Raw genomic sequence first — 27,081 nt, 5'->3', positions numbered from 1 at the left:
CATTTCTGGTCTGCTGGAAAATGCTTAGTAATTTTTGTCCTTGTATTTGCTTACTTATGAGACAATAAATGTGAGTAGATTCTGTGGCTGGATTCAAAAAGTGTTAATGTGTATTTGGCATTTTGCCCTGTAGCCATAGCAAGAGGTGTTATTTTTGATGTATGTTTAATATGGTTAAAGTGAATTCCAATAAATGTCCCCTACTATTTCTCTTGCTGAGTTAGGTCTATGTGAAAGACATTGAGTCCTTTAAAAGCCTGAGTTTATGTAGGTTTGTATCAAATCACAACATTATATTCTGTTATCTTTGATGTTATTAAAACTTGTATGGGAGTAGTAAGGGTAATTCTCAAAAAATTAGAAGTATAGATTTATTACTTGTGGCAATACTCAGGAATTTGTACTTTTCAGTTTACTTTTATAAGACTAAGTTCTTCAAAATTCCACATCAGTTAGACTGCATGGGATCAGTTATACACAGTGTTAAAATTGTATTTATGAATTTCCAATATCCAAATAGCTAACTTTAATAAAAAAAAAAAAGAAAAGGATGGGAAATAAAGGTGTTCTACCAAAATTAAATTTTAGATTTTTTTCTTTGTAAACATCTTTCACTTGGTTAACAGTACTGTTCTGTTTGCTCAAAAGATGCTCAGGTCATATTTATTAATATTTATGGGTTAATCAATAATTTTGTTCTACTTTTATTGCTTCATGGGCTTAGTTGATAGTATTTGCTCTTATCCGGTCTTACCATTATTTCACCTTTCCCAAGCAAAGTGTTTTAAACAAGCTAAACTGGGTCATCTGTGGCTTTTTTTAATATTTTTATTTCAAATCAGAAAAAGTACAGAAAATAATACAATGGATGCTCATTCCTTTTGCCTCCTACTCTCTCCCTCTGTTTAAATTATCTTCTTCCCAAAATATGTTTTTTGTAGTTAAGAGTCAGTGGGTGGTGAATCACTTGGTCTTGTTTATCTAAGAGGGCTTTATTTCTCCCTCAGCTGTCAGTGATAGTTCAGCTGGGAATAGAATTCTAGTTTGACATTTACTCCCCCCCAGACTTCTGGTGATATATTTCACTATGTTGCCAGTATCATTTCTGTGGAAAAGTCTTTGGCTGATTTGTTATTTCTGGATGATTGGCTTTGTTCCCTGTTTGCTTTTATGGTTTTTCTCTTTGTCTGTAGTGTTCTTCAGTTTCACTACACTCTATTTGGATGTGGAGTTATTTTTATTTTCTTGTTTGAGACTCCCGTGCTTCTTGAACTGAGGTTTCATATCTTTCATCAAGTCTGGAAAATTCTTAGCCATTAATTACTTGAATATTGCCAGTCCTCCACTTTCCCTCTTCTCTTTTTCTGGTATTCCTTTGAGATGTATTTTGAACCTTATGCTATATTTCATATTTTTTTTACCCTTCTTTTATTATTTCTGCCTCTTGTCTCTTGCTACTGCATTCTGAGTAATTTTCTCAGGTCCATCCTCAACACTCTCTTAGGCTGTGTCTAATCTGTTGTTTAATTTGCCCATTAAGAATTATAATTTTGGTGACTCTGTTTTTCATTTCTGGAAGTGCTGCTGGTTCTCTTTTAAAATCTAGTTGAGGGGCACCTGGGTGGCTCAGTTGGTTAAGCATCTGCCTTCTGCTCAGGTCATGATCCCAGAGTCCCAGAATCGAGCCCCATATCGGGCTCTCTGCTTAGCAGGGAGTCTGCTTCTCCCTCTTCCTCTGCTCGTGCTCTCTCTCTCTCTCTCTCACTCACTCTCCCTCTCTCTCTCAAATAAATACTGAAAAAAATGAATTAAAAAATATAAAATCTAGTTAGATGTATTTTGTTCCTTTCTTAAGTTTATGATTTCTATTTTATGTCTTTGATCACCTTAAACTACATTTTTTGTGTCCTCTTTTAGATTACCCCCACAATTATCACTGTCTGGAGCCAAATATTATGATGGTTTGGGAGTTTATGCACCCAGAAGGTGATACAAGTAAACCCCAAATTCATGTAAGACTTGGGACAATGATTTCAGATTTTCAGGGAAGATGTTGCTGTTTTTACCCAGAACCCAGGCAGGGATCACTGGAATATCTTTTATCTTCCTGTGCCAATGGATAGATTTTTCTCTATGCATTGTTTCATTTTAAGCACCAGACTTTCTGTATGTGTCTTATTTTCAGGGTCCCACCTCTCAAGGCCCACAGTTTTCTTTCCTGTCCCCAAGTGGGCAACAAAAAAAGCCTTCAGGATAATGAGACCAATAGTTCTCTCCCCGAGCAGCCACTATGTCACCTCATGTTTTCTTGCTCTTCATTTCCCTTTTCCTTTCTGGTGAACTTATTTCTGCATTAAAAAAAAAGAAATCCTACGTTTCATTCAACATTTCCAAGTGTTTATAGCACATGAGATTTTGAGTTTCCTTAGTCCATTTTCCTGCCAGTCTTCTGTAGAATTCTTGGTTTTCTTCTCATGCAGGTAAGGCTAGGGTTGGCCTTTGCACTGTGCAGGTCATATGTAAGCCAAAGTTCCCATGGCAAGGTGGAGTGGCCTTAAAATGCATAAAAGGAAGTATGAGGGGATCGTCACCAATTCTTCCTCTTCTGATCCTGTCTGATGAATTTTCCCTAAATACAACCCTGTCCCTTTCATTTCCTTGTTCAAAACTTTGTTTCACACTCTTTCACTCCTTGATTTGGCTACGACCTGTCTTACTTCCCCCTTGCACCTTTACCAAGCCATGTTTCAAGTCCGTGCTCGCCTGCCACTGTGTATTTCCGTGTGCTGCCTCCTTCCTGGATGGCTGCTTACCTCTTCCTCCTGCCTGTCTTTTAGCCTGTGTTTCAAGGTCCCACTCAAGTACTTCATCATCTGAAAAGGTTTGCTTGATTTCTCCCCTGCTGGCTCCATACAGCTATGTAGATGTGAATACACACACCTGTAAATCTCTATCCAAAGCACCCTATCATTCCCTCAAGCAAACTCTACCATGTTTATTGAACTACAGTATTAGAAAATACCAGAGTACATTATAGGTTTTTAAGGATAAATAATGGTTTACAAAACTTTGAGTCACATGTATGTATGTCAGACCACAGTGTAAAATATATATTTTTATGGCAGGTGGGTGAGAGATTTAGGTTTTTTTAAAGTTGAAGAAACACTCTACTAGTTCCTTAGAGGCAATAATTGTGTCTGATTTTCTTTAACACACACACACACACACACACACACACACACACACACACACCATGTCCCCATGTCTAGGACTCTGCTTTATATACAATAGACAGTAGTAGTTTTTGAATAAATGAATGAGTGACTATATGACAAATGAGTGAATGAATAAATGGATGAATAGACGAAACAATTAATACAGTAACTTAAAAAGAATGTCTCTGTAGGAAACTGTGCTTCTGAGGGTCCTCTTGCCAACCTCTAAACTGATAATAATGGATTTTGTTTTGTCCTTTGTACTCCTCAGCAGATGATGCCCTGAAATCTGCTGAGTACAAGAAATACTGATTCTTGGCCTTCTGTCTTGGGGCATCTAAGGATATGGTCACCTGCTCCCCTTTTCACCTTAGCAATATGTGAAGAGGAGAGTCAGGTTGACTCTTAGCAGTTGGGCACAGTCTCCGAATGTACGCTCTCATTATCTATGAGTCTCTCCATTTATATAGCATCTGTCACCGTAGTCACAGGCGATTCCCTTCTCAATAAACTCTTCAAAAACAAGACTCTCCGGCTTTTCAAAATCAACAGCACCCATAGTCTTGACTTTATAGATTTAATGGACAAGAACAGATAAAGGTAAAGACAAAACAACTTTTCATTCAGTCTGATCTGAATTTGAATCCTGATTCAACCTCTGTAGTGTTGTGTGGCCTTGAGCCAGCCAGCCACTCTCCCTTTTTTCTCGTTTGCAAAATTGAAGTAGCAGGACCTAGCACACGGAGCCGTTGAGAGGGTTAGAGGTAATGTGTGGAGCTCCTGATGGAATCCTTAGCACCTGCTAAGTGCTAAATCATCATCATCGTCCTGGTCATCACTCAAGAACTGGTATCAACTAACCAAATCTGGTATATTTCTTTGGAAGTCATCCTGGTGCTTCCTCTCTTTGTGTTTGTTCGAAAAGAGTGGAGGCTTGAGCAGGGCGGTTGGATGCCTGCCCTTGGCCATTCACTGTGACTGTCACATGGTTGTCATGAACTCTGCCGTGGCTGTGAGACACAGCTAAAGCTGGTTTAAGCAGACCTGGTCTGGAGAGACTTGTGTTCTGGGAGGCGACAGAAGCAAGCAAATACAAGGATACAAGAGAAGACAGCACCCCCACGATCTCATAGTATCTCCAACAAAATACTTGAGGCTTTCCTGTGTATAAACTGTGAAAACATAGAAAATGAAGTCAGGGATTTGATATGAGGCCACACAGAATGGTTTTCAGAAGCTTTCTAAGCAGAAATGTCCTGCGTTCTTGAAGGTAGAGGTCTCAGGGACAAGTAGGAACATCATCTGTGGGGCCACCGGGAAGCCAGTGGCCCAAAACGTGAAAGGCTGTATTATTCAACTAAGTAAAAGTAAGTTCAGAAAATTTCAAGAATTTTCTTTTTCTCATTCATGTGTTAACATTTATTGAAAACCTCAGAGGGAGAAATATCTAATTCTCTTAAAGTGAGTCATCAATTCAAATTGATTTTCTTTTTCCTCCCATTTTATTGAGATATAATTGACATATATATATGAAATTATGTAACATTATGTTAATTTTAAGTGAATTCATCTTAGGCAGATTAGTATTTGTTTCAGCTGTATAACATATGATTTGAAATATGTACATATTGCAAAATGATCACCACAATAATTGTGGTAACATCCATCACCACACAGTTACAAATATTTTTTTCTTATGAAGAGAACTTCTAAGATATATGTTCTTGGCAACTTTCAAATACACAACACAGTGTTGTCAGTAAAGTTGCCATGCTGTGGCATTATATCCCCAGAATTTATTTATGTTATAACTTCCAGTTATAACTTCCAAGAATTTTCAGCCACACTCCTGAGGCTGCCTCTTTTGTCTGCCCTCCTTCCTCTAATTTGGCCAGCAAACAAGAAACTTGAGTTTACTAGCCTGTGCTTCTAACAAAGCATTTAAATAGGACCCCTCATTGTTTTCTTTTCTATGAAATGTTGACAACCAGGCACAGATTTAGTTCTAATGAATGTGATAAATACAAGCATCGATTCTCCCATGTCTGGATGTATCAAGTCATTTCTTACCAAATCCCCCCTGGTTTAAGCTTCCAGTACCCTTGCAGGGAACTGCGGGAGAAACTAAATCAGCTATTGGACCAGCGGCTTCATCTTGATCTGTAGTCCAGCAGCATAAAATGTCAACAAGAAGAACAAGAAATTCTGATTTGCCTAAGACTTACTCAGAAAGCAAGTAATTTGTTCTCTAGTTTAATTGAAACCTGGAAAAGGAAAAGATCTGTGTACAACTTCAAAGAAGAAACACACGTAACTTTCATCCTGTCCTTTAGCAGGGCCTGTGACTGAGTAAGAGGGTGGTGCTTGCCTTCCTCTCCTGTTCTGGTATTTAAAAACACTTTTATGATGCACAGTGATATGGACATGTGAGAGTTTATCATCGGGATTGCTTGAGCCTTGATAGCCCCTGCTCACAAAATAGTTAATGGGCAAGACACAGGCAGGATCCTCCAGATGTTATCGCTGGGTTGAGCTTGGAGCACAGGGGTGGGGGTGATAGACACTTATTCATAATGATGCTAACTGTGTTGTTCTGGAATGGAGACTTCATAACATAACATGCTCTAGCAGGTTTGCTAACATAAAACAAACAAGGCAATTTCTGTTTTAATGTAAGACTAAAAGTATACTAGAAATAACACAAAATATTTTCTTGTTGTGCAAGTCTTTGAAGAATATGGGATGCCAGTCTCTCTTGCACCACATACCATGAATCTGTAATGAAATATGTCATGCCTTAAGACCAAACCTGTGTGAACACCAGTCATGGCCAGCTGGCACCAACGTTGAAAGGCCAAGCAATTAGCTAATGACAGCATTACTGCATGCTAATGTTGTTCTAGGTTCAGGCAGTATCGTCTGTTGACAAACCTTTGTTCCTTGGCCCAGTGTCTCAGGCTTCCAGCTCCTCCTGGGTGCTGATGTCACACTGCTGGCATCGGGACAGTTCTCCCGTGAACCCTGAAGGTGAGCAGGACATTGCACTATAACAATGACACTGGTAGCCCACGATCAACAAACTATGTATGATGAGTTGTTTGTTCTAGCAGTTTTAATGAATGCGATTGTGGTTCTAACTAAACAAGGCCTTTGGCAAGTGAAATACACACTCACCCCAGCTTCCTCTTACGATTTTGGACCGGATCCAATGAGTTAACAGACCAAGGTTAGGATACAGTCTATTTGTGGTTATAAAAGAGCTAGTGTTTTCACCTCTGGCACATACAAAGTTTGAACAGTCAGCCATAATCCTGTATTTCACCTCTTTAGATAGCTGAGTTATCTGCAGACTGCTCAATGTCAGAAAATACCAGATCTTTTCATCAGGAACCTTTTTAATATTTAAGGAATTTGTGAATTAGGAAATCCTGCTGCACTAATTGAAGGATAGCATTACTGCCTCTAATTAAGTTAGGATCTTTATATGGTAGATCTTCCTAAAACGTATTATAATTAGTCAGGCCTGTAGCCTGATAGCTAGTCACTAACCTCAACCGTGTGATATTTCATGATGATATTTTGCCGTGCCCAGATTTGCAAGTTGGTGTGTTTTCTGCACTGTGGTATATGCCTCTCTTCCTATCCTAACCAAATGTTACATGTCTATTGACTAAGGGTGGGTAAATAGCAGAACACCAGCTTTAATGCCTCGCTGCACCAAATTCTCCCTGTGGATTTGAATCGGCTTCCCAGAAGGACAAGCAGCTAGTGTTTTTAGCTACACTCTCTTTAAATAGAGGCCTCTCCTGCTTCAATAAATCTAATAAGGGAGATTGAAAGAGAATGAAAATAATTTCTAAATTGAGTTCCCCATTGAGTGTAGTGATAGAATCAAACTAATGCTGTCCTGAAAGGAGACTAAGAAACCATTCTGGTCAGGTGGGAAATATTTATATTACACTTGACAAAGTACTAGCTCATTGTCCAAATTATAAATAAATAACTTTAAAAATAGCTATTTCTTAGCAAAGCACCTCAGCCTGGCACCCCTACTTAATCTAAAGGCATCCACCGGAAATCTGGAAGCTCACCATAACCAGAAACAAAATAGTATTAGTAGTTAAAGTGAGAGATAATTGTTGAAAGGTTTCATTTGGCTGCTGAATGAAGTGATCTTTCAGATGAGCTCACAAACTCCCATTTTTCTGGACGCTGTTCAAATTAGAGTGTGTTTTCTTTATTATGAGTATTCTTGGAATCATATAGACCAAAAGCATTTCTTTTGTGGTTGTTAAGTAGGACTTCTTAGCGGTAAAATGAAATTTAATGCACTGCGATAATACAATTTCAATTGAAACTTACAGCAAATAAACCATATGCAAAGTATTACGAAGTAATAAAAAAAACAAAGGGCTTTTTCCTTGAACTTCATAGTATCCAATTCATTTCATCCATGGGTAGGGCCTTTATTTTTATGTCCAGTGACCTTATGAGAAAATTACTTAAGTTTCTTCTTCTTGAGAATACAAAACCAGGGGAAGTTTGGTCTTCAAGTTATTTTCAGTCTGATTCTTTCAGATTACATGCTTCTTTTTACTATTTATGGAGATTTCATTTTAACACAAAAGAATATTTGAAAATATAGCATCATATTTTAAAGTAACGGGAAATGCCAATAAAAATAAGTTCAATAGTATGACGTAGTAATGAGCACTGAAGGCCCATCTGGACATTCACTATGATGTAATATTTCTATGTTTCCACATAGCATTTTGCATTTTAACATTCCTGAAAGTGATTAATACAGTTTTAGGCAGCAGGTTTTACTGTAGCATTTTAGTAATTTTAAGTAGCAAAAGTCTGGATTTCTACAAGTCATGTTAAGAATAATAAGACATGTTTTGTTAGGTATTTTTGATCATTGCTGACTTATAGGTCTTGTACTCTCTGGTTTAAACAATTTCGTAAAACACAGTATCCCATTTGATGGTATTTCCTGATGCCTTTGGCGATTTCTACTCAATTCATTAGTTGTAATCACATAAGTGGGGCTGGAATGTTCTAGTAGGTTTTTCCAAGATGATTCAGTGGCCAAGCCCAGGAATCAAAGGCAACAAAAAGAAAGGTACTACAATCTTTAAATATTTTTGATTCACCTAAAATGGATATATTGCTTTTTATTGAGGTACATTCACGTACCATAAAATTCATCCTTTCAAAGAGAGCAATTCATTGAGCATTCACAAGTTGGACAGCTTTCACCACCATCTAGTTCCAGAACATTGTCTTTTAATAGCACTTTAAAAGATAGAGTACATATGTAGATTTTGATCTACTTATTTTTCTATTCTTCACCTCCAGAGTTTGCCTTCTATTTTACCAGAAAACCAAACCTTTTTTTTTGGTACCTAAAGTAATTGGATCATTTAAGTTTTGACTAAGAAGTTTTGTTTGGCTGCACAAATTGAGGTATGTAATGAATTTTACATAATGATAATCGTGAAGAAGATGCTGTGTGAAGCATCGTGTTGAAATAGCTCATGTGGAAAATAAAACTTCGAGATACTTATGGACGGTAGAACTTCCACAGATATGAAAATGCTTACCTCTGTGTGCCAAGTTCTGATTCCAGAATGGCGGCATTCCCCCTTCACTTGGGGGTTTGCTATAGCTGCTGGTTGAGATGATGGCACTGGGTGACCAGATTCTATCCGAGAGGAGACTTGTCTGCAGTGCTGATTGAAATGGTCTCTACTCACCAACGTGAGCTTCTGACCTGTCAGTAACACCCTGAGAAAGTGTGTAGCATGCACTCCTTCCCATGCGAACAGTGCTCCACACATACCACATTGGTCAGTCAAGGTGTTCTAAATAAATCCAAACTTGCCCAGTGACCCTGGGATCAGTATCTCACCTCATAAATATCAGCTCTGTGGTTTCGTCCATACCCACCTGCCCAAGATGTCCTGGGATTCCCAGTGGGCAGAATAACATTTTATGAGCTCCTCAAAGGCCAACAGTGCCATGCTCATGTTCAGGATAGATGAGCTATGGCAAGAGAGAGTGGCATCGAGGCAGTGGCTCCCATGCCTAAAGCAAAATCATTACCGTCAGAGGTGCCTCCCCACCTCTGTTTGGTCTCCAGGGAAAGAAAGTGCCATTCAGACAGGTTGAGGAGTCTTCTTCTTCTTCCTCCAATGAAGAGTTTTATTTTAAATCAGCATTACTGTAGAGTTTGCATACATGAACCTGCAGGGATTTGAAATCTACAGTTTGATGAACTTTGGCAAATTCATACGCATGTGCCCACACCACACAATCCAGATGCAGAACATTTCTGTCACTCATCCCGATGCGTTCTCTTGTGCCCTGGGCAGGTGGACCATATACCACCATCCCTGGCCTCAGGCAACTATTGATCTGTGTATAGATTGCCATTTTCTAGAACTTCATATAAATGGAAGCCATACAAAACTGTAATCTTTTGTGTCTAGTTTTCTTCACTCAGCATAATGTATTTTTTTTAAAGGTTTTATTTATTAATTTGACAGAGAGACAGCCAGCGAGAGAGGGAACACAAGCAGGGGGAGTGGGAGAGGAAGAAGCAGGCTCATAGCGGAGGAGCCGGATGTGGGGCTCGATCCCAGAACGCCGGGATCACGCCCTGAGCCGAAGGCAGACGCTTAACGACTGTGCCACCCAGGCGCCCCTCAGCATAATGTATTTGAGACGCATCCATTTTTTGTTTATCAGTAATTTGTTCATCTTCGTTGCCGAGTAGAATTCCACTTAATGTATAAACTGCAGTGTGTTTATGTGGCCATCTTTTGATGAGCATTTTGGTCAACGAATAGTTTTTGAGTACAAGTTTAACCGGCACAAGTCTTGATATCCACAGATCATGCTAACAATTATAAGAATGTATGTTTTATAAAGTATTTCTGGTAATAGCTTACAGATAGATACATAGATAAATAGTATTTTCCAACTTCCAAGTAGAGATGATTGATGCTGTGTATTATACAAAAAGAAAAAGAGCAACTATCATTTTTTGCTCATCTGTCATATTTCAGGCACACTAATCTTCACATTAACCCTAGAAGGTGAGTAAAAATAGTAACAGTTTGTGTTTACTTACAGCCAAGCACTGTTCTTAATACTTGAATGATATTAACTCACCTAATCTTCATGTCAACATCATGAGGTGTAATTACTCTTACTACCACACTTCACATACGAGGAATTTAAGTGACTCGTCCAAAGTCACACAGTTAGCAAGTGATGGAGCTGACATTGACCATGGGCCATCTGTCTCTGGGACTCTTGCTGTTAATCGCTATACCCATGGCCTCCTTCATTTTTAGTCAGAGAGGCTGAACCTGAGAGATTTAATAAGACATACCAAAGGTGATGTAGTTAGGGTTAATACCCCAGTTCAAATCCTGGTTTGATTGACTTTTAAAGTCCAAGCTTTGATGTACTTGGGAAATGATATGTCCATGAATAACTAGGATGACGTCAGTTGGGTACACAAGAGCTAGAGTATACCAGAAGAGCTATCGAAGAGTGAAACGAGGCTGTCACTTTTCATAGGAGCAATCAGGGAGAGTGCAGTGAGATAAATGAACCTCAAAGGGAAAATAAGATTTTTTGATGAGAGGTGATTTGGTTGGGTCTGCGAAGAGTGTGAGTCTGCGTGTGAGTGATATGTTAGTGGTGACAGTAGAAAATCCGAACATGACTGGTTTCAAGTCTCCAAGGACAGCCCTGGAGAATATAAACATTTTAGGAGAAAGACGAGGCTATGAAGGACGCAGAGAAGGGATGCCTAAAGAAGTAGGAGAAGAAAAGGTGAGGAATGGGGTGATTCAAGTGAACAAAAGGGAGTCTCATTGCAGCTGAAAGATCTGAAAGAAAAGTACTGAAAAATGGCCACCAGATTTGTCATTAAGAAAGTCACTGGCACCTCTAGGGAGAGTATTTTTAGTGATGACAGAAGAGTCATTTTGCAGGTGGTCGAAGAAAGAATAGGGGAGGAAGGGGATACAGGACATATGGACCACTCCTTGAAGAACTAAAGATGGGAAGGGCATAGAAAGAAAACAGTGGGTATGTGGTCAAGGCAAGGACTACGATGAAAAGGTCTAACCATGTTGATAACTGAGAGAGAGAGAGTCTTCAGTGAGGGGAGGGTGACACTGGGGAGAGTGAAGAGCTGGCTGATGGAGCAGGGTCCTAGACGAGGCAGGGAAAGATCCATCCACATGCACTGAATATCCGCTTAATGGACGTAGCATGCACCATTAGTGTGGTGTATTGGGACCAAAAAAAAAAAAAAAAATCAAAAATAACAAAATAGAATGTAACCCAGAAACAGATGAGGGAAGGTGATATCTTACATTTTTTGGTAGCTGCCATAGTTTCAAAAAGAAAAAAAAATGCCTATGGGAACTGCTCTTTTGTTCAATTAAAATGAAGATTATCTTTGTAGCTGAGTTTAATTGAAGTTTCCACTCTACTGTTCAAATAATGAGTTTGAACTTGGGACTGTTGGACTTGGCAAAGAAATAGGCTTCACTGAAATTTGCAAAGCCAGCCACAAATAGGACAGATTCTCTTGAGAGTTTTTAGGTTTTGTTCCTTTTTTTTTTTCTTTTAAGTGGCAAGATATTCTTCCAGATTTGACTCTACCTTCACATTTCATATCTTGGGGTACTACGCAGCACATTACTTGCTAGTATCTTTAACTGATTTGAGAAACTCCCTATATCATTCACTTGATCTGCAGATTTTTTTTTTTCATTATTTTGGGTGAGCAGAAGCATATATTGTTTTGTTGAAAAAATTTATTTTAGGGGTGCCTGGGTGGCTCAGTCATTTAAGCATCTGCCTTTGGCTCAGGTCATGATCCCAGGGTCCTGGGATCTGCGGTGTCCAGCTCCTTGCTCAGCAGGGAGCCTGCTTCTCCCTCTCTTTCTGCCCCTCCCCCTGCTCATGCTCTCTCTCTCTCTCTCTCTCTCTGTCAAATAATAAAATCTTTAAAAAATCAATTTTAATTACTGCACAGAATAAAGGGAAACGCTGATATGTCAGTTTCCATAAGCACCCTTCTTCCACAGATCTCCAAGCATTCCAAGTCCTGCTTATGAGTCTTATTAGAAACCCAGGGAGGATGCCATGGGGTGATGTCCCTTTTGACCTGTGGACAAACCGAGGCAGACCTCAAGACCACTCAGTCTCCCACTGTAAGCTCAATGATGCGGGCAGGAAATCAAAACGACCAGATTATATTTTGAGGGCAATTCAGCCCTTCTGGGTCCCTAATCGCTCCTCCTGTAGGGAGGAGAGTTTTGAGGGGAATGGTCTGGTACTCAGAACTGTGAGTTCTCAGGCTCATTCCTTAGATCTGTCTCCAGGGTTGACTCAAAGCTGCACAAATAATATCTGAAGAGAAAAATATGTATCAACATGAAGATATTTTGAGCCTCGTTTTTCTTTAGTTCAGACTAAGTAGGGTGCCTGCCGCTGGGAGCTGGGAGCTCTGGTTGAAATGCTTTAGTGCGTTTCAACAGTCGAGCCCACAGCTCCCTGCTCCGAGGAGCTTCACCACGCAATGGGGCAGCTCGCTACCCCCCTCCTCGTGTTCTGGAGACCCGAATTGTGGTGGTTCGGTTCTGAAAATTGTTAGCTACTCAGACCAGACATGTGGATTATAAAATTTCACTGCTGATAGCATCAAAACCCTGAGTCAACTATGCCAAAACATGTTCTTATAATCAAAAACACTGTCATGTCAAGACTTGAGATGTTGGGTGGTTGTTTGTTGTGTTTTTTTTTTTTTTAAACCATCCCACCATTAAATTAAAAGGTTTCCTCTAAATTACATATTAAGAATTAAAATCACTATAATAACCTTAGACTTTTATTTTTTAAGAGAGAAGAGCAATTACTCCTTATAATGTTTTTTTTTTTTCTTATTCTCTGTACTACAGCTTTCTAGTTATACTTGGAAACTTCCAGGAAGCTAAAATTAAAGCTTAAATAATGTTAGTGGGAGTGTACATTACCCTGAAAAAAATGGATGGAACTTAGTTTCAGCTCCTAAACATTGTGAAAGAGGTCACATATTTTAATCTGATCTAATTCCAATAATAGTGGTGTTAAAAGGAAGTTCAGTAATGGTAATGACTATCAGTTATTGAGTGCTCTGAGCTATTCATCCTTCTGTTCTCTGAGATTAGGTTGGTATTATTTATCTTTATTTACCTAAAAGTTAACCAAAGGTTACAGAGGTTAAGTAAAATTCATATGTTTGTAAATAAGGGGACCTAGAATTCAAACTCGAGTCTCTGACTCCAGAGCCCATGCACTGAACCACTATGTCCAACTGCTAAAATCATTAAAAGAGATTAAAAGAGCATCTTAAGGTTGGTGACATATTTAACAAATTAAATAATCTCGTATTAACTCTAGTGACATTGCTGGCTTACATGTTTCCTGAAATATCTCTGACAGCAATAGTTTGGATCTTTTTAGATTAGTGAAGTCCTACTGTATGGGACACATTTGGGACTTTTTTAGGCCACTAAACATTCAGATGTAGAAAATGATTTCTTAAATAAGCCTGTTGTATCCCACGAATAGAACACCTTTTGATACATGAGCCTTTCCTAGACTTGTCTAACAGCCCATGTCCTGTTGCGTATGGCCGTCTTTTCTCCTCTAGATTCTAGAAAAGCTGAGTGTGAAAAGACTAGAAGGGAGAATGTAGCTAGCAGACACTGAAATTGTTTGGAAATTGAGGGAGAAGTCAACGGCCTTCCTCTGCCCTTTCAGGTAGATACAAGACCCAGAAGAACTTTCGGAGTTTGTGTTTTCTTAGGGGAGGGAAGGGGAGGTGGGAATTTCCCAAGGTGTGATAAGCACAAAGAGGGACCTTTCTCATTTCTTATGGAAATACTTGAAACCCTTTCAAGATTGTTCACAACAGGAGAAAATGCCTCTTGGATGGGTGAGGACTGCAGTGTTCTTGGATTCTGGCGGGGGGCGGGGGAGCAAATTCAAAGAAAAGCCCGCAGTGCACACAGAGTTCTGTGTTGCTTCTCACGCAGCAAGGCAGGATGTCTGCTCCCAGAATCCTATCTGTAAATGGAAAACAGTGGCGAGAGGGTACTTTCTGCAACCCCCTTAGGAAAAGATAAATTGTTGCATAAGTGCTATTAAAATAAGTTTTAAGAAGTAGCTTATACTATCTTGAAAAGTGAGATATTGTAAAAAAAAATGTAAATGCTGGCAGAAGTGATACATCACGTTCTCTTGTTTTGCATTTGTTTATTTTTCTTATGGAGAATTTCAAACATTCCTAATGTACAAAGACAGTAAAATGAACCCAACTTCAACAATTATCAACTCACCGCCAATTTGTTACATGTTGCCTGCATCTCCCCAGAATAGTATTTGAAACAAATACTAGAAACTGTATTATTTCATCTCTGAATATTTCAGCACATCTTTCCAGAAGACACTCTCTTTTAAACAAAACTGCAGTATCATTACCACACCTAAAAAATTAGCAGCCATCCCATAACATCATCAAATAGGCAAAAACTGTTCAAATTGCCGATAGTCTCATGAATGTCATACTTTTTTTTCTTTTTTTTACTATGTTCAGTTAGCCAGCATATAGTACATCGTTAGTTTTTGATGTACTGTTCAGTGATTCATTAGCTGCGTGTAACACCCAGTGTTCATTGCAATATGCGCCCTCCTTGATACCCATCACCTCGTTACCCCATCCCCCCACCTCCTCCCCTTTGAAACCCTCAGTTTGTTCCCAGAGTCCAGAATCTCTCATGGTTTGTCTCCCTTTCTGATTTCTTCCCATTCATTCTTCCCTTCCTTATCCTGATGTCCTCCATGCTATTCCTTATGTTCCACATATGAGTGAAACCAGATGATAATTGTCTTTCTCTGCTTGACTTATTTCACCTAGCATAATCCCCTCCTGTTCCATCCATGTAGGTGCAAATACTGGGTATTCATCCTTTCCGTTGGCTGAATAATATTCCATTGTATATATGGACCACATTTTCTTTATCCAGTCATCTGTTGAAGGGCATCTCGGTTCCTTCCACAGTTTGGCTATTGTGGACATTGCTGCTATGAACATTGGGGTGCAGGTGCCCCTTCTTTTCACTATATCCGTATCTTTAGGGTAAATACCCAGTAGTGCAATTGGTGGATTGTAGGGTAGTTCTATTTTTAACCTTTTGAAGAACCTCCGTACTGTTTTCCGAAGTGGCTGTACCAACTTGCATTCCTACCAACAGTGTAAGAGGGATCCCCTTTCTCCACAACCTTTCCAACATTTGTTGTTTCCTGCCTTGTCAATTTTTGCCATTCTAACTGGTGTCAGGTGGTATCTCAGTGTGGTTTTGATTTGAATTTCCCTGATGGCTAATGATGTTGAACATTTTTTCATTTGTCTGTTAGCTATTCGTATGTCTTCTTTGGAGAAGTGTCTGTTCATGTCTTCTGCCCATTTTTTTATTCGATTATTTGTTTTTTGGTTGTTGAGTTTGAGAAGTTCTTTATAGATCTTGAATACCAGCCCTTTATCTGTAATGCCATTTGCAAATATCTTCTCCCATTCTGTGGGTTGCCTCTTAGTTTTGTTGACTTTTTCCTTGGCTGTGCAGAAACTTTTTATCTTGATGAAGTCCCAAAAGTTCATTTTTGCTTTTGTTTCCCTTGCCTTTGGAGACGTGTCTTGAAAGAAGTTGCTGGGGCCGATATCAAAGAGGTTACTGCCTATGTTCTCATCTAGGATTCTGATGGATTCCTGTCTTACATTGAGGTCTTTCATCCATTTTGAGTTTACCTCTGTGCATGGTATAAGAGAATGGTCCAGTTTCATTCTTCTGTATGTAGCTGTCCAGTTTTCCCAGCACCATTTATTGAAGAGACTGCCTTTATTCCATTGGATATTTCTTCCTGATTTGTCAAAGATTAGTTGACCACAGAGTTGAGGATCCATTTCTGGAGACTCAAATTTGTATGGAACCAGAAAAGACCCTGAATCGCTAAGGGAATGTTGAAAAAGAAAAACAAAGCTGGGGGCATCACGTTGCCTGACTTCAAACTATATTACAAAGATGTGATCACCAAGACAGCATGGTAATTGGCACAAAAACAGACGCATAGATCAATGGAATGGAATGTCATACTTTTTTTAACAGATTTTTGAAATTAAGATCCAGCTAAGATCCACACATTGCAGTCATCTTTTTTAAAAAATCAACAGGATTCCCTGCCCCAACCACCTGCCACTATTGCTCATTACCCCCCCACCCCAACACACACAACTTATTTATTGGAAAAAAAAAAAAAAACACTTTTCTTTCCTTCAGAGTTTCTTTCAGTCTGAATTTTGTTGATTGTTTCCCTTTGGCATAGTGTAACATATTCCTGTAACTGCTGTATTTCCTAAAAACTGGACATTGCCTCTGAGGCTTGGTCAGACTCAGGTTTGGTGGGGTTTTTTTGTTTGTTTGTTTTGGTCAAGACTATTTCACAGTGTTTGCTCTCACGAGAAGGGTCTTACTATCTAGTTAGCTCTTTTCTGTGTTCAATGCCAAGTCTCCCGATGTTTCTGATTTTCTCAGCTCTTTGTTCAGTGTCCGCCAGCGAGCTGGAGCTTCTGGGCAAGGCTATGGCCTCCCAGCTTTAGACTGCTAGGAATTTTCAAGGATCTATCACCCCAAAATTAAGTTTTTTCACAACGAGTTTTTAAAAAATAAACATATCATTCAATTCAATTAATGAATTTTCAGAAAATGAGTAAAACTGCTACTAAAATAAAAGACAAATTTTTTAAAAATTTAAAAGCACACTGTTATAATTGGATGAACAAGACCATTATTTTGAGCCTCCTTTGTCATAGTCTATTTCTACTTGTTCTTTACCCGTTGTTTATTCTGTGTCAATTTCACTTTACTATTTATTTAATGCTCTTTGCTAACTAGTATATCTTGAATATGCAGACCTTGGATTCTTAGACTTTGGATTCCATGCAGCTGGTCTTCTGCAGGAGAACCTCAAGCAGAATCATGCCTCTGCAGTTCTGCTTGAGTCTTCCTGGTGTTTGCTTTGTACTCAGATGGCTCTCTTCTAAGCTGGAGCATGTTTGCCTCCCTCCTCTCCTCTCTTCTCTTCCCTTTCCTACCTCCTTCCCTAACTTTCTCTTTTTCTCTTTACTTTTTATCTAGCCAGCATGATACTCTCTTCCTGGATGTACTTTTAAGCCTCCTGACACTGATAAAATCTGTGTCGATGCAAAGAAATTACTTGGGAATGGTGAAATGTGAGCTTGATTCTCTGTGCCCAGTGCTATCTTTCCAAATGCATAGACATATATCCAGACATTTAACAAACCCTGGCAATAAGTCCCAACTGTGTCCTAGGCATGTGGGGAGAGAGACAAGTTGCAACACAGTGGAAATGCTAACAAGAATAGATGCAAACAGAGTCCCATGTGACAACTAACAGGTGGCTCTAGGAGGGAGAATTGAGAAAGGGCTTAATCTTGGGAGGAACATTTAAACCAAGTCTTCAGAGAAATTAATGAGGACCGCATATTTGTGTAAAAATAGTTAACATACCTTTACATTATTTTCCTTATTTTGTTGAGGCACTGAACCCAAGTTCTTGCTAACGGACCTACATGATTTTTGTGTATTGCAACAACTTACTATATCATATGTATGCAAATATGTGTAAGTTTACAATATCATCCTCACTAGCCTTCCCACCCAATTAATAGTAGGGAAAAAAGTTCTCTTAAGCATGGGAAGTTTCAGGGTGTGGGAGGTTCACAGTCACCTTCCTCCACTGCAGCAGGATCCTGTCTTTCAGATAGTAGTGAGAGAAGGTTCCCAAGATATGAACTCCTGAGTTATCGCAAAAGTCCACAGATCCACAGGTGCGCTAAGCATTATCTTTTGGCTGAGTAAATTACAGTCTCCCATACAGATGTATTCCTTTTTCTCTAATGTAAATAAAATAAGTACTGTTGCTCTTATATTACAAAACCTTTTAGAAGTATCAGTGAAGGCACAGTATTGGCTCTCTGTCATTATGTAAACTTCTAAAGAACAGATACTAAAATAGAATTACTCTCTTGTATGTCTGGAGGTGTGTGTGTTTAGCAGTTGGGAGTTCCCGGAAAATTTTTGACATTAAAGGGGTCTTTATAAAATACATAGTGCTGAGGGTCACACAACATTGTGAATGTCCTTAATACCATTGAATTGTACGCTTATAAGTGGTTGCAGTGGCAGATCTTACATCATGTCTATTTTGCCACAATAAAAAAAAAGTCTACTAAAAATTGTTCCTTTTTTTTTTTTTTTTTTTAAAGATTTTATTTATTCGACAGAGATAGAGACAGCCAGCGAGAGAGGGAACACAAGCAGGGGGAATGGGAGAGGAAGAAGCAGGCTCACAGCGGAGGAGCCTGATGTGGGGCTCGATCCCGTAACGCCGGGATCACGCCCTGAGCCGAAGGCAGGCGCTTAACCGCTGTGCCACCCAGGCGCCCCTGTTCCTTTTTTTTTTTAAGATTATTTATTTATTTATTTATTTATTTGGCAGAGAAAGATACAGCCAGCAAGAGAGGAAACACAAGCATGGGGAGTGGGAGAGGAAGAAGCAGGCTCCCAGCAGAGGAGCCTGATGTGGGGCTCAATCCCAGGACTCGGGGATCACACCCTGAGCTGAAGGCAGGCACTTAACGCCTGAGCCACCCAGGCGCCCCTAAAAGTTGTTTCTAACTTACCAAAACACACATGCAAATCAGGGGATCTCCTATTTGAAGAAATTGGATGTCATTGGCCCGGAGCTTTGATTAATTTGGCACATGTTTAGCCATCACCAGGCAAGGCTGTGCTCTGTCACTTTTTAAGTGTCAGTGAACCAGAGCATCCTGCATTTCGGAGCTTGTAGTCTAGAGGGGACGGCACTTAGCTCATCCCTCGTGCATGTGTAATCGCGTAACATGATTCCACACTGTGATGTGACTTTACGCTCCGGTAAGTGCTATGAAAGGAAAAGTATACAGAGCTTTGCAGCCGTGGAAGGGGGTGGGAGTGGGGGGTAGTCCTGGTGTTCAGAGAAGACTTCTCTGAGCAAGTGACAGTTGGGCTGAGATTTGAATAACGAGTGAGTATAGAAAACAGTCATAAGAGGTCATCGACTACTTTTCCATTGCAGACTGTTCTCCTTAATGGCAGGAACCGTGTGTTCTTCAGCACACCCCCCACAGGCAGCACTGGGAACGTCGTGAGCCCCAGTTACTGTTAAGTGGTGAATCAGTATAACATTGAGCGGAAATGCTTATGCTGGGTGTGTTCCAAGGATGTTTGTGGGACCTGGCACCACTGTTTTCACACCTTTAATTTTCATATTTTTAATTTAGCTGGTTTTACAAAGAACTTTGGATGACGTTATAACCTTCGCATATACAGAAAATGCTTCACAATTTAATGGCTAAATGTGTCTTTTTGTACCCTCAACTGAATCTGATGCTTCTTTAATTGTTCTTCTGTATTCTCGCTTACAGTTTTGTATCCACTCTCCCACCAATGTGTTCTAGATAGCGTACTTTGAAGAGAAAATGTCTGTTAGCCCTTAAGAACACAGTTTTCTCTTTATTTTACATGAATACACATTTTGAAGCTGTATATTTTGCAAACGAGACAGAACAATTGGTTTAGATGGCTCATGGTCACACATCAGATGCCCAGACCGAGCCCACCATGTGCATGCGTTTCTTCAGGAACAAAGAGTCTATGGGGTGGGTGGAGGTGGGTTTGCCATCTGCCTTAGATGTATGTTAACTTTTCAGGGGGAGGAGAAGTGAGGTAGGGAGAGAGGGTCTATGTGATTGGCAACATGTAAATGGAGTCTTTTAGGACATCTACACTGGCTAAAGTAAAACTTACTGCTTTTTTTCATATATAATTTTTTCGTGATTTCTCATCTTGAGCCAAATTTTGGATCAGTATTAACTCCCATACCAAAAACAGAAAAGAAAAGGAAAACAAGGGAGAGAGGTAAGGATAAACCGTTGTCCTTAAAATACCCTGCTGGAAAGTCAGTTACGGCTTCCTAATGTAACCAAAGGTGTAATGATTAGGGAAAGTGATTGCTAGAGACCTTTGTCACTATCCAGATTATTTCCGTAGGGATTTGGATGTGGCATAAGTCAAATAACATGCCCCAAATCCACACGTTACACGTAGTAGGTGTATTCCCGGTAGGGTGTCTCTCAACAGCAGTCTAGTAATTACACCTTCTTTTGTTTCTAAATCTAGGGACTTGGAATAGTGTATCACTTTCAACTTTTTTGTTATATGTGAAGTCCCAGGATAGATAATAAAATTTTCACATGAATGCCATAGTTGTTTTTTTTTCCAACTTTTTATTGTATGTCAAGCCCCAGGATAGACAGTAAAATTTTTCACATGAATTCCATAGTTTTTATTATGTAGTTTCCATTGAGAACTCTTGGCCACTTACAGCATCAGATTTTTAAGGTTTTGGTCAAGGAGGTATATGTTAAGATGAATAGTAAGAATTGTGGTAACAGTCAAAAACTGTATATTAAGGTCAGAAGAGCTTAGGGAGAGTTTCTCATTTAAAAACTGGTACCTCTATCCTGTCAAGGGAGAAATAAATTAGAAAAATTGTAACAATAATAACACTTTTTAAATACTTTTTAAGAGCATCTAATAATTTTTCTTTTTCTTTCTAGGAAAAGCCATTGACAAAATCTCTACAACGTGGCGAAGATCCCCAATTTGACCAAGTATGTGATAATAAGTTATATATGTATATATTATATTCTGGGTTTTATTTATTTCAAAATGCACAAAAGATAAGGGCTGGATGCTCATTATTAGTGTATTGATTAGGATATGATCTCAGGAGCTGTGTCTCTCAGCTTTTACAACTATGGCTTAAAGCAGACATTCAGGAGATGTCTATTGATTTGAACTGGAAAGAATGGGAATATTTTGGAATAATCCGAATAGGCCCTCAATTGACTGTTTCCTAAATCTTTGTATACCAGAACTAAAGAAACTAAGAAAAGATAAAGGAACTTCTATTCTAAAATTTAGTAGATCTTTTTATATCGTCACCCAGCTTTTTTTGAATTCCTGCTATTTGCTTGACACAACGTTACAAAATACAAAATCGACAAGAATTCAGTGCTGTGAGAGAGAAATCACTTAAACAGTAATTGTAAGATAGTGTAGTAACTTAGATTCTAATAGAGAACGTGATACATGAACAGAACAATGTAAGACAGGATAAATACGAGGAAAGTCTTTTCAGAGTAGATCAGGACTAGAAAAAGGGTGTCCTACTCTCAACAGCAGGTAGTAAGCATAGGAAACCAGGATCTGATAGCTTCCGGCTCAGTAACTACAGGCTTCACGTGTGTTGAAGAATGATGGGTGACAGGGCATCAGAGGAAGTGAGAGATGTGTTTGTGGTGTTTCCTGAGTTGATGCAGTTAACGGCGGAGAAGACAGCACGTTCGCCTTCAAAAACCTCACTTGAAGCCAGTGGTAGAGACAAAAACCTGTTGGATGCACCACAGTCTGATCTGATACGGTGGGGGTTTCTTGTCCTATGGAGAATGCACAGAGTGCACTTTTCAGCAGGCCTTTGAAATTGCCTTTCATGTGGAATCAGAAGGAAAGTTCTCTGGCTGTTGAAGTCCAGACTTGTTCGGTCCAAAACTGTAAGGACTGGGGGCGTGTGGGTGTATGAGCCCAACCGCGTCAGGCTCCCTGCTCAGTGGGGAGTCTGCTTCTCCCCCTACCTCCGCTCCCCTCCCCCACCCCGATCATGTTCTCTCTCTCTCAAATAAATACATAAAATATTTTCTAAGTAAAAAAAGAAACCTGTAAGGACTGATTATAGACATTGAATTCTGCATTTTCTGTTGTGTAAGCTGTTCGCTGAGGGAAACGGTTTATGCTCACAGTCAGTGTCCGAGGGCTGATGTGGTGCTGGGTTTGTTCTCTGGTGCTGGTAGAACTGGCTGTTTTCTGGAATGCTGGCAAAATGGAGTATGTGCTTCATCTCCCTGTGTTGTGGAACTTCTCTTGTCATATCATCCTTAGTTGTTGTCTGGTGGGTTCTACGGTGGTCAGAGACCCTGAGCAAACATTTGGGGTCATTATTTTGAAAATAGGGCAAGTTGTGGCTCTTTCTTTTTTCCTCAAGAATGTAAATATTTGGGGTGCTTGGGTGGCTCAGTTGGTTAAGTGTCTGCCTTCAGCTCAGGTCATGATCCCAGGGTCCTGGGATTGAGGCCCACATTGGGCTCCCTGCTCAGCGGGGAGTCTGCTTCTCTCTCCTTCTGCCGCTCACCCCTGCTTGTGCTCTCTCTTGTGCTCTCTCTCTCAAATAAATGAAATCTTTAAAAAAAAAAAAAGAATGTAAATATTTATCATCCGTTGTCCATAATTTTTCACTGTATTTTATGTTCTCTGTCTGTATTCTGTCCTATTTCTATCCTAGATATTCCTGTCCTAGGAGATCACTGTCCTTTCCTCAAAAACAAAATTTATTTTTCTTGAGCTTAATGTGTATCTTTCTTTATTCTCTGGGAAAATAGTACTTCTAAATTTTAACATGGCAGAGAATCGTTATCCCAAATGAGTTGGCTTAAACACAATTTCCCACTTGTAAGTCAGCCCTCTGTTTCTGCTTTTCAGCGTTGTGGCAAAGGGATAGCCTTTGGAATTAGACAGACTGGGCTTAAATCCTGACTTTGCCACTTTAATTAGCTATACTACTTTTAACCTTGTTGCACAGAATGTCGAAGTGCAGAATCTCCGCCCTGCCCCAGATCTGACCGAATCAGATTCTGCAGCTTAGCAGGACCTCCAGGTGACCCACGCACACGCTAATGCCCGAGCAGCCCTGCTCCGTGACGCAGCCCTCTGTATTAAAGACACTTTATGAGTGAATCAGTAGTAGGATGGCCACTGAGAACGTTCAAATAAGACACAGTAGATTATCCTCTCCTCATTGTCATAAATTTACACATGAACCAGGAGAGAAGGCAGCCTACAAGTCTAGATCACTTTTAAGAGCTAGCAAGCCTCCCGAGTCATAAGGAAACTTGACGGAAATTGGTCCACCTGTGCCCGTTTACTGTTTTGCCAGCAAATTATAACAATCGAGGTTCCATTGGCAATGCCATGGATGTATCAAGCTCTCTTAGTCTTTTGATATTAAACATTCAGATTATATAATTCCCCTTGTTCTAATACCAAGCAGTAGGATTGTAATTTGGATTCACACAGAGGTCCGTCCATGTGAAAAGAACATGCTGGCGAGGCCACCTTGCATGTCTAGACTCTGTTGCTATGATCGTGGGAGCAGTGGTAACAGTAGAAAGGGTATTCATGTAGTACTTACCATAGGACAGGCACTAGGCTAAGTACCTCCTTTGAGCGGTATGCAGCCGGTCCCTGTTTAGAGAACATTTTTATCAGTTTCCTCCTTTTAAATGTCACTCGCATGAATGATAGACTAGAGAACGCCGAGCTTCTGCACTTTCAGTGCCTGATCCCGGGTGGTCCTGTTTATTCCTCCACTTAACAAGCCCATGATTCATTTTTCTCTTGCTAGAAATAGAAACCAAAAAAAAAAAAAAATCATGTAAACTTAATAATTTATGAAGCCCCTTCTCATGCATGATCTCAACTGACATCACTCACTGCTTCCAACAACCCCAAGAAGAAGCCGCCATCATCATCATCACCATCATCATCATCACCATCATCATCTCTGTATTACATTTCATGGGAATGAGTCTCAGGGAACTTGCCCAACACTATACGACTAAAGCCTGAAGGAGCCAGACTGGCATCCACGTGTTTGGACTATAAAGCCAGTGCTTTTTACTCTATAACGTGCTTCTAAATCTAAAAACTAAAGTGGTGAGAATTCAGAGGCGAGTTTTCAACAGGTAAGGGATCTCAGATCCTGTTTCAGTTAAGATTAGGGTTGGCTGCAAATGACCCATAAAATAACAGTGACTTGAACAAGATAGTTTCTTTCTCTCTCACATTCAAGAAATACCAAGAAAATCAGTCTAGTATCTTTATATTATTTTTGTTTTCTTGTGTTTGGCTCATCTCCTTAGTCCAGTTTGGCTTCTAGAGCTCAGCCATTATGTCTGTATTCCAGGCAGCAGGAAGGAGAAATAGAAAAAGGATTATAGGGAAAAAATAAAAAAACAGCTTGTGCTCATATTCAGTTGGTGAGATCTTAATCACATAACCACAGATAGCTGTAGGAAAGACTGGGAAATTTTATTTTGGGCAATCATTTGTCCATCTAAAAATCAGGTATTTTATTGGGGCACCTGGGTGGTTCAGTCCATTAAATGTCCAACTCTTGATCTCAGCTCAGGTCTTGATCCCAGGGTCATGAGTTCAAGCCCTGCATTGGTCTCCCCATGGGGCATGGAGCCTACTTAAAAAAAAGAAATAAATCAGATATTTTATAAATAAGAGTAGACTAGATATTAGGTATTACCTATCTTTGCTAGATATCATATAGTAGAGTTTTTACCAAATGCCCAATAAATAATGTTTACAGTTCTGTATACCTCTTTTTTTCACTGTGAAATATTCCTAGAATTTGTTGATTTTACAGTTTGAATTTTAAAATATGTTCTTTATATATAAATAACCATTGGCTTCATATCTTTTAATTAATCTAATTACAATCTAACCCTGTATAGGATAGACCTGGGGGAAAAAGCCCTATTGTTTCATAAATGACAAGATGTCTAAGCAGGATTGTTTTTTTTTAAGTTTAGTATTAGTGGAAGAAAAATACTACTAGTAACTGCTTTACATATTTCAGAGCTTGGAATTTATACCCTTATTCCCAGAATTTTGTTTTTTACAAATTTCATGAATATGAACTTGACCCATTCTTATACAGCACCCCCTATGTGGCAGCTGTGTGCCAAGCATTATGCCAGCTTGTAGAAATAAAATGAAGGAAACATGGTACCTGCACTGGGGGGCCCCAATCTAATGGGTGAGACGAGAAATATGAGCAGACAAATTATAACCTCAGGCTAGTGAGCTCACTGTGGAAGGGCCAAGTATGGTGTGAGCCCCAGGAGAGCAAACTTTGCCCTGTACTAGGGAGCCAGCGATGGTTTCAGTCCCTGCTAGTGGGAAAGTCATACCAGTAATGAGAATTTTAAAGGTGGAAGAGATTTCTAACAACATTTTGAAAATGTATACGACCACTAATTTATTTTAAATGCCTAAATTCCCTGTCATGGCTTCGAGTAGAATGAGTGAAAAATTATCCCAGTGGTGAAGTTCTTTATGTTTTAGCAAACATTTATTAAAAGGTGTGTGTGTGTGTGTGTGTGTGTGTGTGTGTACCTTCTTTATATAGACCTGGGGGAAAAAGCCCTATTGTTTCATAAATGACAAGCTGTCTAAGCAGGATTGGTTTTTTTTAAGTTCAGTATTAGTGGAAGAAAAATACTGCTAGTAACTGCTTTACATATTGTATTTACATACAAATACTAGTATGTATTTTATATACATACACACAAGGCTCTGTATGGGACAAAGAGATGTAAGGATGAGGACCCTGCATTCCAGAAGCTTCAATCTGAAAGAGTTTAAGGCAGTGTACAGACAGCTCTGACAGGGGCCCCCGTGTGTCAGAAATGCCACATGGATGGTGCAGACAGTAAACATTGTGAGATTTCAGGGAACCGAAGACATACACTTCAGGGCCAGATGGCTAGAAAAATCTTTCTAGAAGAGGACATAGTTTATCAGGTGCCTAAAACAATAGAACCAATAGGATTTTACTGGGTGTTGATGGTAAAGAGGATGGGAAATTCTGCAAAGGCCCTGAACAGAGAAATGACATTTCAAGTTATCTTTGGGGGCTGATGAACAGGTCTGTTAGTTGAGACAGAAGATGTGTATTGTTAAAAGATAATATTCAAAAAGAGGCGATATTGTGACTCTCATAGAAATGTAAAATGAACACAGGTGAGAGACTTTATTTAACTCATGTTTAATGAGGAAGTTACAACCAGTTTAGAACAGAACCCCAACAGGGACCCATTTATAAGTCAGAAACGTTGCAATGAATGCACAATCAGACGCAAAACTGGCATTTTCCAACAGTGGGAGAGTGAGGTCAATTGAACCTTCAGCTGCGCAGTGTTTGTTCTGTCTGTAGACAAGAATCTTTGGCATTGCTATCAGTAGTCTGTCATATGCACAATTTTAAAATAGCTCAAAGGCACTAAAAGGTGCAGAGCTCCCGCAGACTCAAATTAGATAACCCCTAGAGAGGTGAGCTCTGAGCAATGCATAGTTTTCTACTGAGACACAGTCTTCCTACTGGCTGGGAGGGTTAGGGAAGAGACCAGGTAGGAAGGGATCAGACTGTGGGAGACTTTACCGGCAGTGTGTGCGGGGGAAGGGCTTTGTCTCATATATACCAAGACCAGTTTGATCAAAGTAACAACTTGATGTTAACCCCGAGGTAGCAGGGTTCATGAATGAAGAGCTCCTTGAAGTGTAGAGGCATTTGGGGAGTTTGGGTGTTGGTTTTGAGACTGAAAGTGCCCAAACAGAAATGGAGACAGTGGAACTAGAAAGAATAATTACATGTAAAACTGTTTAAGAAGAATCAATATTGGTTGAGAGAAGGAGAAACAAAAAGTACTGTGGTTTTTAACCATGATTTGGAAGCATTTCTATTCAATTCAGTAAATACGGAGTGG

The 27,081-nt window shown here is 39.6% G+C and overlaps 1 protein-coding gene across 8 annotated transcripts in view; it reads left to right on the top strand.

The window, feature by feature from the left end:
• FRY (FRY microtubule binding protein) overlaps positions 1–27,081 on the top strand; it is a 429,617-nt gene that overhangs the window by 224,955 nt on the left and 177,581 nt on the right. For all 8 annotated transcript variants that reach the window (XM_087865212.1, XM_087865211.1, XM_087865207.1 and 5 more), the window contains one exon: positions 21,028–21,081. In XM_087865212.1, the coding sequence (XP_087721338.1) occupies positions 21,028–21,081 (54 nt within the window). The remainder of the gene's footprint in view (positions 1–21,027; positions 21,082–27,081) is intronic.

Source organism: Ursus americanus, chromosome 10 (assembly GCF_024610735.1).
Source record: "Ursus americanus isolate L20-20 chromosome 10, mUrsAme1.1.p, whole genome shotgun sequence".
Taxonomy (NCBI): Eukaryota; Metazoa; Chordata; class Mammalia; order Carnivora; family Ursidae; genus Ursus; species Ursus americanus.
This window is presented reverse-complemented; position numbering and strand designations above follow the sequence as displayed.